Genomic DNA, 13312 nt, shown 5'->3' on the forward strand with positions numbered 1-13312 from the left:
TTTCAGAGGGAATAGTGGAAGTAATAGAGAAGGAAGACTGTATCCAAGCCTTGAGCGGACAGATCTTCATTGGAATGGTCTCCTCGCAGTATCAGGCTCGGCTGGACATTGTCCGACTAATCGACGGCCTTGTGAATGCTTGCATCAGGTTTGTCTACTTCTCCCTGGAAGATGAATTAAAAAGCAAGGTACTGTTTTCAGTTCTGGTTCCTGCTGTTTTGGCCCAAATGGTAACTTGGTGATTGTAGCTGTGCTTATAATTATAATTGGAGCAATGCTACAGCTTGGAGAGAGTTATTCTTAGTCATTTGGCACTCAGTATTTGCATTTTGTGCGCATTATTCGGGAGATCTTGATGCAGCTCTTTTTGTGTACGGATGCTGACTTCTGACTGCTGCACAAGATAAAGCCACAGCAAGAACCGGCAATAAGTAACCAAGTGCAGCTAACTGAGTAGTAGCAAAACTTGCCAGGCTCTGGAATGCAATGGTTGCAGAGGTTTTTTCAGTGGTTTCCACATCCATCGCTCGAGTGAACTGGCCTGACTTGCATCGCCCTGTACCTGCATGCTCCTGTTCTCAATCAAGCTCGTGTTATTTCACCCTATAATGATATTTCTTTTTTCTATTTAGTTGTTCCTTCAAAGAATGTGGGCTTCAGGCTGAGCTAGTATCTAACTGCCCATCCCTAATTGCCCTTGTGAAGGTGGTGGTAGCCTAGTTGAACTACTGCAGTCCCTGATGCATGTACAGTGTGTATCCATAATGCTGTTAGAGAGGGAGTTGCAGGTTTTTGACTGAATGAACAGCAACATATTTTCAAGTCAGGGTGGGTGATGTTTGGAGGGCAACTTCCAGGTAGGTGGTGGTGTTAGCCATGCCTTTGCTGCAGTTGACCTTGCTGATCCAGGTGGAGGAGTGGTGGAGGGATTCCAGCAAGGAATCCTGATGAGTTAGTTACTCCACTATATCCTGCACATAGTACGAGGATCTGCTCCTGTGCCTATCAAGCAGACTGCCCTGTCCTGTAAAGGTATCAAACTTCTTGCAAGTGATTGAAGCTGCCCTCATCCAGGCAGGTGAAAGGTATTCCATTACATTTCTGACTTGAGCCTTGCAGATGGTAACAGGCTTTGGGGATTTTGAAGGTGAGTCATTTGTGTGGATTCCTCACCTCTGACCTGCTTTCGTTGCCACATTGTTGCATGTGTGCTACTCCTGTTCAGTTCGTGGTCACTGGTAACCTCTAGAATGTTGGTAGACAAGGAGTCAATGAGTAGAATGCCATTACATGTCAGAGGGTGATGGCTTGATTTTCTCTTGTTGGATATTACCATTGCCTAGCACTTTTGTTGGAGGAGTGTAACACCATCTATCAGTCCAGAACTGGATATGGCATGGTCTAACAAGAGAATCCACCCAGCTTCCCTTGACATTCAATGACCTCATCAACGCCAGGTCCTCCACCCTTGAGGCCATCACCTTTAATTGGAAACTGAACTGGATTAATCATATAAAATTCAAATTCAACCAGCTCAGAGACTGAGTGTCTTTTTGTGAATGATTTGTCTCTGACTTATCACCCACAGGCAGGTCATGATTTTGGAGGACTTCTTGGTTGACATGTGTAGTGCCGAGACATGAGAATCTTGTCTGTTAGATTGTCACTCTTACCCACCACAGTAAACTTTTAACTCCACCTGTGCATTGTGGCTGCATTGTTGCCCCATCTGGAAATTACACTTTTAACTTGCCAAGGCTTTTGGAAAAAAATTCTTAACCTACAACCCCCATAACCGAAAATAAAAACAGCAGTTTTCTCTTGTGAGCATTACTTGCAAATTCTTCTCCAGGTGAAACAACTCTAAATCCAACAAGCAAAATCAATGCTCCCCGTTTAATGTCACATTTATCCTTTTCCATCCCGGTGATTTGAGAGAGAAAAGCTACATTGCAAGAAGATTTTAATCATTTTTGCTGATTATTTTTGCTCCATAATTTGCAATGTGAAGTGATTGCTCTTTGTTCAAATAAAAGATCATAAGACATAGGAGCAGAAATAGGCTGTTCAGCCCATCAACTCTGCCCCACCACTTAATCATTTCCCACTCAGCCCCTCAACCTGGTCTTAGATGCCCTGGCTAATCAATACAAGGAATGAATGACCTGGCTTCCACAATCATAAAGAATTACCATCCTCTGGCTGAAGAATTTCCTACGCATTTCTATTCGATGCAGACACCCTTCAATCCTAAGGTTGTTCCTTGTTATCAGGATAAATCCCAGATAAAAGAAATTTCTGGGTTTCCTGCCTTAATTTTAGTTTCCTCACATCAAAAATATCCAATGCTTCATTTTTTTTTAAAAAAAATTCAGCTGTATGTAATTTGACAACTGTCTAATTTAAAATTTTATATTTATTTAAATTTTAAAATTACAAATGTTAAATTTAGACATACAGCATGGTAACAGGGCCTTTCAGCCCACAAACCCATGTCGCCCAATTAACCTACAACCCCGGGGGAGGGAACCCACTCAGCCACGAGGAAGAATGTACAAACTCCTTGCAGGTGGTGCGAATTTGAACCCCGTCACTGACACAGTAACGGCGTTGTGTCCAATTATGAAATTCACAAATGCATGGCTTACCTTTAGGTAACCACGTATGTGTGAACCTCCATCTATGTTTTGTTTGTGAGGCAAGGTAAGAGGGGAGAATATCTTGCACATGAAGGGCCCCTTTCAAGGAACAAAAAGATTCAGCAGGTAAGGGCAGGTTTTAGATATATTTTTTGCTTCTAGTCATAAACTGGGTATGGCAGCCAAGGCAGGGGAATGCTCCTCTTGCAGAATGTTGCTTGTCAAGGAAGCCAGCAGTATCCCTGACAACTTCATCTGTGAGAAATCCATCCAGCTGCAGCTCCTAACAAGCTGAGTTCAGGAATTGGAGCTGTAGTTGGATTACTCTGGATTGTTGGGGAGGCAGAGGGGGTGGGTGATCGACAGGAGATGCAGGGACACTATTGCACGTAGGAGGCAGGAGGAGGGTGGAAAGGTGGTAGGAAAGAAAAAGAACAGGCAGGCAGGGCTGGGCACCCCTCTGGCCATTCCCCTCAATAACAAATGTACCATTTTTGATATTCTTGGGAGGCACGGAGTCTGGTCCCATGGCTAAGCAGGGAAGGGAGGAGAAGAGGTGAACTGTAGTGATGGGGATTCCAATGTTCGAGGGAAGGATCTTGTATGTTGCCAGAGTATGAGATATCTCAGATCACGTTCACGGCATCTGAGCAGCCAAATGTCATGGTCCATATAGGGACCAATGATGTGGGTATGAAAGGTGAGGAAGTCCTGCAAGGATGGTTTGAAGGACAGAACCTCCAGGGTTGTGATCTCAGGATTGCTATGCATGCCATGTGCTAGTGAGGTTAGAAATAGAAGGATAATGCAGTTTAATACGTGGCTAAAGACATACTGCAGGAGGGAGGGCTTCAGGTTTCTGGATCATTGGAAGGACAAACCAGAAGACTGAGTACAGGGTTAATGGTTGAAAAAGCATACAAATGCTAGAGAAACTCAGCAAGTCAAACAGTGCCTTTATGTAGCAAAGGTAAAGATACATCACTAATGTTTCGGGCTTGAGCCCTTCATCAAGATGTGGGGAGACGAGAGATAACTGAACAAAAGGGGGTGGGGGGCTGGTGAGGGTGGGAGATGATAGGTGGAGTGGGGGGGGAAGGGGGAACCACAGGAAGGGTGGGAGGAGGGGTCTAGGCTAGGTGGAGAGAGAAAGGAAGTAGGAACTGGAGTAACTGGAAGGGGGAGGGGGAAAAAGGCAAGCTGATTAGTGGAATGGAGTAACTCAAATGTCCATGCCCTGGGGTTGGAGGGGGCCCAGACATAAAATGAGATGGTGTTTCTCCAATCTGTGGGTGGTTAGGGTGGGGTAGTGTGAAAGGCCAGGGACAGCCATGTGAGCTTGAGAGTGTGACTCAGAATTGAAATGGTTGGCGACAGGGAGGTCGTTTTTGTTGCGGATGGAGAGGAGGTGCTGGGCGAAGCAATCTCCTACTCCGTGACCGGACTCTCCAGTGTAGAGAAGGCCACAGAAGGGCACCAGATGCAGTAAATTAGTTCTTTGGAGGTGCAGGTGAAGTGTTGCTTCACCTGAAAGGTCTGTTTGGGTCCTCAGACTGTGGTGAGGTGTGGGTGGAGGTATTACACCTCCTACGACCACAGTGGAAGGTGGCGGGGGAGGCGACGGGTGGGGAGGGAGTAATTGAGGGAGTGGACCCTATGAAAGGCTGAGAGGGGAGGAGAAGGAAAAAGTGTCTGGTGGTGGGGTCCTGTAGTAAGTACCAGAAGTGTGTTGGATGTGGAGGCTGGTGGGGTGGTAGGTGAGGATGAGCAGGATTCTGAGTTTAATGTTTCTACAGGTGGGGGGGGGCTAGGGCAGATGAGCGGGGAATGGAGGAGATGCGGGTGAGGATCGAGGTAATAGTGGTGGAGGGGAAGCCACGTTTGTGGAAGAAGGCAGACATTTCAGAGGCTCTGGACTGGAAGACCTCATCTTGGGAGCAGATGCGACAGATGGAGAAATGGAGAGAAGAGGATGGAGTCCTTGCAGGGGACAGAACATGTCCAGGTAGTTGTGGGAGTGAGAGGGTTTGTAATAAATGCCAGTGATGAGTCTGTCTCCTGAAATGGAGACAGTGAGATCAAGAAAGGGGAGACCTTGATCGGAGATGGACCAGGGGAGTTTGAGGTCAAGTTGGAAAATGGCGATGAAATTGACAAGCTCAACGTGGGTGCATGAGGCCACCCTGATATTGTAGTCAATGATGTACCGGCAGAGGAAGAGTTAGGGGGCGGGGGGGGGGGGTGGGGGTCTTGCCTGTTTAGACTTGGAGCATGTTTTGCTCCACAAAACCCACAAACAGGCAGGCATATCTTGGTCCCATATAGGTACCCATGGCTACTCCTTTAATCTGGAGGTAGTGGGATGAGTTAAAGGAAAAATTGTTACGGGTGAAGACAAGTTCTGCCAGATGGAGAAGGGTGATGGTGGGAGGTGACTGCTCAGGTCTGAGGTCCAGGAAAAGGCGAAGTGCTTTGAGGCCTTCTGTGTGGGGAATGGATATGCAAACATCCATTGTGAAAATGAAGCGGTCCAGTTCAGGGAATTTGAAGTCTTGGAGGAGGTGGAGGGTGTGTGCGGTGTCACAGATGTAGGTGGGGAGGGATTGAACTAGGGGAGAAAAGATGGAGTCTAGGTAGGATGCAACTGGTTCCGTGGGGTAAGAGCAAGCAGAGATAATAGGTCTACCCGGATGGTTAGCCTAATGCATCTTGGGTAGAAGGTAGAAACAGGCGGTGTGAGGATGGGAGAACATGAGGTTGAGAGGCCGTGAGGAGGAGGTTCCCAGAGTCGTTGAGGTGATAGAAAGTGTTGGAGACAGTGACCCCACTACCAGATACATTTTTCCTTCTCCTCCCCTCAGCCTTCCATAGCGACCGCTCCCTCCGTGACTCCCTTGTACATTCTTCCCTCCCCATAATACATGCATCCACACCTCCTCCCTCACCACAGTCCGAAGTCCCAAACAGACCATTCAGGTGAAACAACACTTCAACTGTACCTCCAAAGAACTCATTTATTGCATCCGGTGCCCCCTCTGTGGCCTTCTCTACATCAGAGAGACAGGTTGTGGATTAGGAGATCACTTTGCCCAGCACTTCCTCTCCATCTGCAACAGCGACCTCCCTGTCGCCAACCATTTAAATTCTGAGTCACACTCTCAAACTCACATGTCTGCCCATGGCCTTTCACACGACCCCACCCTGACCACACGCAGATTGGAGGAACACCAAATTTTTGTCGAGGCCCCCTCCAACCCCACTGCATTCCACTAATCAGCTTGCCTTTTTCCCCCCTCCCCTTTAGTTATTCCAGTTCTTACTTCCTTTCTCTCTCCACCTAGCCTAGACTCCTCCCCCCACCTTCCTGCAGTCCCCCTCCCCCCTCAATCTATCATCTCCCACCCTCACCATCCCCGCTCCCCCTTCCCCCTTTTTGTTCAGACATCTGTCATATTTCCCCACACCTTGAAGGGCTCAAGCCCAAAATATTGGTGATGTATCTTTACCATTGCTACATAAAGGCCCTATCTGACCTGTTGAGGTTGAGTTTCTCCATTTGTGTGTTTCTTCACTTATCCACGGTGTCAACAGGGCTAATGGTTGGTTACTTAAGAGTGTGGATGAATAGAGGGACCTTGGGGTCCAAGTCCATGCATCACTCAAGGTTGCCGACATTGATAAGATGGTTAAGAAGGCCTATGGGATGCTGGGCTTCATTATCGGGGGGGGGGGGATTAAGTTCAGGAGTAGAGAGGTCGTGTTGCAACTCTACAAATCTCTGATGAGACCACACATGGAGTATTGAGTTCTGGCTACCTCATTAGAGGAAGGATGTGGAAGCTATGGAGAGGGGGACATTTACCAGGGTATTACCTGGATTGGAAAACGAGTCTTCTAAGGCAAGGTTAGAAGAAATGGGATTTTTCTCTTTGGAGAGAAGGAGACTATTAGAGTTCTGCAGGATTATAAGATGCAGAGATAGGTTGGACAGTCAGGGCTTGTTTCCCAGGGCAGGAATAGCAAACACCAGAGGACATGTCTACAAAGTTAAAGGAGGGAAGTTTATGGGAGACATCAGGAGTAAGCTTTTTTTACACAGAGTTGTAGAGGTCTGGAAAGCTTTGCCAGGAGTGGTGGTGGAGTCTGAAACATACGGGGCATTTAAGAGACTCTTAGATAGGCACATGGATGAAAGAAACATAGAGGGTTATGGGGTAGGGAGAGTTTAATAGGTTTTTTTAAGGAATATATGCATCTGCACAACACCAAGGGCTGAAGGGCCTGTACTGCAGCATTCTATATTCTCTGTTCTATTGGGCTCTTCCAGGGAATGTGGGACCTATTCCAACGGGACTGGTAACATCTGAACTGAAGGAACTAATATGCTTGATAGTTTTGCTAATGCTGCTCTGGTGGCTTTAAACTAGATTTCCGGGGGATGGGAACCACAGTGCCAGATCAAATAGACGAGTGGTGGAGGGAAACGATGACGTGAAAATTGCATGCACCTTTAGATGTTATTGGGTTGTACGTGGTGGAAATTTTCTAAAGTGCATCTATTTCAATGTATTGTAGTATTGTAGGAATTATCACAGTATTGTAGGAAAGTCAGACAAGCTTAGAGTGTAGATTGGACATGGAATTACGACATTGTGGCCATTAGTGAAACTTGGTTGCAGAAGGGGATAGGATTGGCATCTCAATGTTCTGTGTTTCCGTTGCTTTAGACACGATAGAATGGGGGAGGAGTGGCATTTCACATCAGGGAAAATATCACAGTTGTGCTCAGACAGGACAGACCAGAGGGCTCGTCTACTGAGATTATATGGGTGGAGGTGAGAAACAGGAAAGGTATGACCACACTCTTCGGGTTGTATTATAGACCACCCAACAGTCAACAAGAATTGGAGGAGCAAATCTGTAGAGAGGTAGCAGACAGCTGCAGGGTTGTGATAGTAGGGGATTTTAATTTTCCACATATTGAGTGGGACTTCCATACTGTAAACGGGCTGGGTGGCTTGAAGTTTGTCAGATGTGTTCAGGAAAGTTTTCTAAATCGATATATAGAGAAACCAACTAGAGAGAGTGCAATATTGGATCTCCGATTAGGGAACGAGACAGTATAGGTGATAGAAGTATGCGTAGGGGAACCTTTTGGATCCACTGATCATAATGCCATAAATCTTCGTCCGCGAAGCCAAGCCAAAGAATGATGGAGAAGGATAGGTCTGGGCCTCGGGTTGAGATTCTAAACTAGAGAAAGGCCAATTTTGAGAAAATGAGAAAGGATCTTAAATGCATGGAATGGGATAAGTTGTTTTCAGGCAAGGATGTGCGAGGTAAGTGGAGAACCTTCAAATGTGAAATTTTGAGAGTACAGAGTTTGTATGTTACTGTCAGGATCAAAGGCAAGGTTAGAAGGTATAGGGGACCTTGTTTTTCGAGGGATATTGGGGATCTGGTTCAGAAGAGAGGTGTACAACAGGTAAAGGCAACGTGGAACAAATGAGGTACTTGAGGAGTATAAAAAATGCAAGAAAAACTTAAGGAAATCAGGAAGGCTAAAAGACATGAGATTGCTTTGGCAGACAATGTGAAGAAACATCCTTAGGGTTTCTACAGATATATTAAGAGCAAAAGGCAAGTAAGGAACAATATTGGAGGGTAGCTCATGTTGTTTTAAAAAAAACTCCATAAGTAACCCTTGAAATTATTATTGAGCCTGATGTCAGTAGTATGTAAATTGGAAGGTGTAAGAGATTAGATAGACAATTATTTGGATAGCTAGAAAGTGATTATGGGAAGTCAACTTGGCTTTGGCATGGTAGGTAGTGTTAAACTAATAGTTTTTCATGAAGGTTACCAGAAAAGTTGATGAAGGAAAGGGTGTGGATGTTGTTTTCATGAACTTTGACAAGGCCTTTAATAAGGTCCCACATTGGAGGTGAATAGTGAACTGGATTCAGTAATGACTGGACAGGAGAAGCTAGAGAGTAGTAGTGGATGATTGCTTCTCAAACTGGAGGCCTGTGACAAGTGGTGTGCCTCAGCGATCAGTGCTGGGACTATTGTTGTTTGTCATCTTTATCAATGATCTGGATGATAATGTGGTAAATTGGATCACAAATTTGCAGATGACACTATATAACAATTACAGTACAGACACAGGCCGGTTCAGCCCTTCTAGTCCATGCGGAACACCTTCTCCCACCTAGTCCCATTGACACGCACCGTAACCCTCCACACCTCTCTCGTCTATATACTTATCCAACTTTTCCTTAAATATTAAAATCGAACTAGCATCCACCACTTCGCCTCGTTCCACGCTCCACCACCTTCTGAGTGAAGAAATTACCCCTCATATTTCCCCAAAACTTTTCTCCCTTCGATCTCAATCCATGTACTCTTGTTTGAATCTCCCCCACTCTCAATGGAAAAAGCCTGTCCACATTGACTTTGTCTGTCTCCCTCATAATTTTAAATACCTCTATCAAATCACCCCTCAATTTCTTTGCTCCAGAGTATTCCAGATTTGGCCTCACCAATGCCTTATATAACGTTAACATGACATCTCAACTCCTGTATTCAATACTCTGATTTATGAAGGCCAACATACCAAATGCTTTCTTCACCACCCAATCTACATGTGACTATATTTTCATGGGTTTATGTACCAGAATCCCTAAATCCCTTTGTTCTACTGCATTCCTCAAATGTCTACCATTTAATGTGTATGACCTTTGCCGATTATTCCTACCAAAATGTAGTACTTCACATTTATCAGTATTAAAGTCCATCTTTCAGCCCACTCTTCTAACTCTCCTATATCTGCAAGCTTTGATAACCTTCTTCACTGTCCACAACACCACCAATCTTTGTATCACCTGCATACTTATTAGTCCAATTTGCACCCTATCATCTAGACAAACAACAGTGTCACTCCACTAGTCACTGGCCTCCAATTTGACAAACCATTTTCCACCACTACTCTCTGGTATCTTCCATCCGACTATTGTTGAATCCATTTCACTGCTTCAACATTAATACCTAATGCTTGAACCTTCCTAACTAACCTTATATGCAGAACCTTGTCAAAGGCCTTACTAAAGTCCACAGCCTTCCCCTCATCCACCTTCTTAGTAACCTCCTCGAAAAATTCTGTTTGTCAAATGCCATCTACTATGTACAAAACTAAGATTGAGGCTTTGTTGTCAGCGAAGAAGGTTTTCAAAGCTTTCAGAAGAGCAGCTGGAAAAATGGCAAAATGAAATTTAATGCAGACAAGTGTGAGGTGTTGCATTTTGGAAGGACATACATGGTAAATGGTAGGACACAGAAGTGCAGTAAAACAGTAATCAGGGAATACCGATACATAATTCCCTGAAAGTGGTGTTATAGGTGGATAAGGTTGTAAGGAGATCTGTTGGCATACAGGCCTTCATATTGGAGTTAGGATGTTATTGAAAAGTTGTATAAGACATTGGTGAGGCCAAATTTGGAGTATCGTGTACAGTTTTGGTCTATCGATAAGACAGAAAGAGTGGAGGGAAGATTTACTAGGATGTTGTCTGGACTTTAGGAACTGAGTTACAGGGAAAGATTAAACAGGTTAGGACTTTATTCCCTGGAGTGTAGAAGAATGAGGGGAGATTTGATAGAGGTATTTAAAATTATGAGGGGTATAGACAGAGTAAATGTCGATAGCTTTTTACCACAGTGGCTAGGTGAGATACAAATTAAAGGACATGGGTGAAGGGAAAAGTTTAGGGGGAACATGAGGGAGAACTTCACACAGAGAGTGGTGGTAGTGTGAAGTGAGGCCAGGTGCATGTGTGCTCAATATTAACAATTAAGAAGAATTTGGTCAGGTACATGGATGGGGGAGGTATGGAGGGCTTTGGACTGGGTGCAGGTCGCTAGGCAAAAAAAAATGGTTCAGCACAAATTAGAATGGCCGAAGGGGCCTGTTTCTGTGATTCTATGATGACTCAACGTAATTTTGTCTTAAACTGTGCTTCCCCTGGAAAGTCTCTTCTGGTGTTAAAGAATCCAGCTGGACACTTGCTTTGCTTCTAATAATGTCTCCTTTTGTCCAGGTATTTGCAGAAAAGATGGGATTGGAAACAGGCTGGAACTGTCACATCTCTTTGCTGCCGTACGGTGGAGGCTCTGCTTCTGAAATTCCACAGTCCAGCCCAAGCCACACTGGTTCTCTGCATGATGACCTTCAGGGTAGGGAACCTTTTAATACTTTCCACTGAATGAGTGTCATGTGTACAGGAGATGATATCCACTAGAAGATCTGATCTACAAGCTACACCCGCGTATAATTTATTGTACACAGACACACACATATGCCCCATCTCCAATCCCATTTGACATTATTAAATTCTGGCCTTAAATGTGATGGGGCTGATCTGCCTGGACCCAGCACATTTCTTTTTGTATTGGATGAAGAAGACAGTATACAGGCTGCTCAGAACATGCTGGGAGCATTGTAGAGCCAGTTGAACCCACTGAATCTTATGATAGCTTTTTAAATGCACAGATTCGAAGGATGATGCAGAGGGAGCATTGTTAATGGAAGAAGAAAGACACTCTGATCTCATTAGTTTTCAGCCAACGGACAGTGATGTGCCCAGCTTTCTGGAAGATCACAACAGGGTAAGATGAAGGTATAGTAGTGGAAAAGTGTTGAACGTGATCAGTCTATGATACGAAGATTTGCACCGAATCCTTTGTTGTAGAGTGAATGGTTGGAACAAATGCAGAAAGTGTTTTCACATTTTCATGAAATGGTCATTAATGATTAACCTGCAACATTTCATCTATTGGATCTTTGGAAATCTTCTAATGCATCTTGATCATTGTGAGATTTGAATCCAATTAAAAAATGTTCAAGCAATTTGCACGGCACAGTTTTAGCAACGACAGCAAACATGCCTTCATAGGAGTAAAACTTCCACCAAAGAACTAGCCAGCCAAGTTTAATGTTAGCAGGAAATTGAAGGCTTTATTGTTTACCCATCATTCTGAACATGATTGCTGTTAGTACAGCTGCAGACAGCATTATTAGATGCAATTCATTTTGTTCTTTTGTGGTAAGTGAAACATTACCTTACTTTTAGGCTAAGCTGCCTCGGGGAATCCACCAAGTGCGACCACATCTTCAGAACATTGATAATGTCCCTTTACTGGTCCCACTGTTCACCGACTGCACTCAGGATAGTAAGTGACCATCTGCTATGTATTTGTAGCCGTAGTCATATGTTGACGTCTTTAATATCCAAAAGGGTTACCAAAGGGTGCTGACTTAAATAAAAATCGAGGGCAAAATTTTTTTTATTCATAATGAGTTGTAATGATCAAAGATGAATGATCTTAAGGATGGTTGTGTAGATTGAATTGTAGTTTTTATAAAATTTGAGGAATAACATTTTAAGAACCATTATCAGGTCACTAAATCATTCAGATAGCTGTGTTTTCAGACTCATCAATCCTAGATATCCCACTATTTGTTTTCCAAACAACATTAGAGTTACCTAATCTAACATGGGAAGTACAGTATGTTTGCGATTGTCCAAAATGCTTGGGACCGGGCCTATCTCGGTTAAGTGAATTTTTCGGATATTTGCAAATTTTCTCTAAAGCTGCCCAGTAGCATCAGGAGAATACTCGTGTCGGTTGTTGCCGATCCCTGACATCTCCCCACCGCTATCACCAATCTTGCCCGCTTGCCCAAGGACTCAGCTCACTTATAAGTGGTAGGAGATTGCACGGGGATTATCCCTCCACCAGAATTGCAGTGACCCCACTGAAAAGGGTATTTGACAGAGGGAGCGGTTTGGGCGAGCAGGGAGAGAGCGTGGCTTGGGAGAGAGCGTGGCTTGGGAGAGAGCGTGGCTTGGGAGAGAGGGGAGAGCAGCGGCTCGGGAGAGAGGGGAGAGCAGTGGCTCGGGCAGGTGAGTGGAGAGAGAGCGGCAGCATGGGTGGGCGAGGGGAGGGCGGCGGTGTGGGCAGGCGAGAGGGGAGAGAGCAGCGGCGTGGGCTGGCGAGCGGGGAGAGAGCAGCAGCGTGGGCAAGTGAGTGGGGAGAGATTGTGGCGGCTCGGGAGAGTGGGGATAGAATGCGGCAGCACGGCTCGGGTAAGCGGGGAGAAAGTAAGGTGGTGTGGCTTGGGGGAGAATGTGGTGGTATGGCTTGGGTGAGAATGTGGTGGCGTGACTCAGGCGGGAGAGCGGGGTGACCAAGAGTGGGGAGAGAGCGGGACCGCAGCTCTGGCGGGCGAGCGAGAGGAGTAAGAGCGAGGAGAGTATGGCAGGGGTAAGTGGGGAGAGAGTGCAGTATTCAATTCAAATTCTGAGAATGTTACAATGCAATTTATCACAAAGTTACAGTAACGCATGACAAAGTAAGATGACAATTTATAAATAAATAATCATCGTGCTATCCTTTCCTTCAATGTGTAACTTGTGGACAAATATCTCCTTTGTAAACTTGATTCCCTGCGGACCCACTTGAGCATGATGGGTAAATTTTTTCAACTTTTTTTCAAATTGTGACATCATATCTTACCTGAAAAAACTTTTGGATATTCGGAATTTCGGTTGACCGTTTTTCGGTTAATCAGAAACATACTATAGTTTGTTATATGGCGAGCTCTCCACTGGCCA

At 45.0% G+C, this 13312-nt stretch overlaps 1 protein-coding gene across 11 annotated transcripts in view; it reads left to right on the top strand.

The window, feature by feature from the left end:
• The window catches only part of tmem94 (transmembrane protein 94), a 216987-nt gene that overhangs the window by 117640 nt on the left and 86035 nt on the right, over positions 1-13312 (top strand). For 9 of the 11 annotated variants that reach the window (XM_069929029.1, XM_069929023.1, XM_069929024.1 and 6 more), the window contains 4 exons: positions 7-148; positions 10736-10871; positions 11188-11303; positions 11768-11867. In XM_069929029.1, the coding sequence (XP_069785130.1) occupies positions 7-148; positions 10736-10871; positions 11188-11303; positions 11768-11867 (494 nt within the window). Of the gene's footprint in view, positions 1-6; positions 189-10735; positions 10872-11187; positions 11304-11767; positions 11868-13312 lie in introns of all 11 variants that reach the window. The other 2 variants (XM_069929022.1, XM_069929025.1) reach the window with 1 other exon arrangement.

Source organism: Narcine bancroftii, chromosome 3, assembly GCF_036971445.1.
Source record: "Narcine bancroftii isolate sNarBan1 chromosome 3, sNarBan1.hap1, whole genome shotgun sequence".
In the NCBI taxonomy this organism is placed as follows: domain Eukaryota; kingdom Metazoa; phylum Chordata; class Chondrichthyes; order Torpediniformes; family Narcinidae; genus Narcine; species Narcine bancroftii.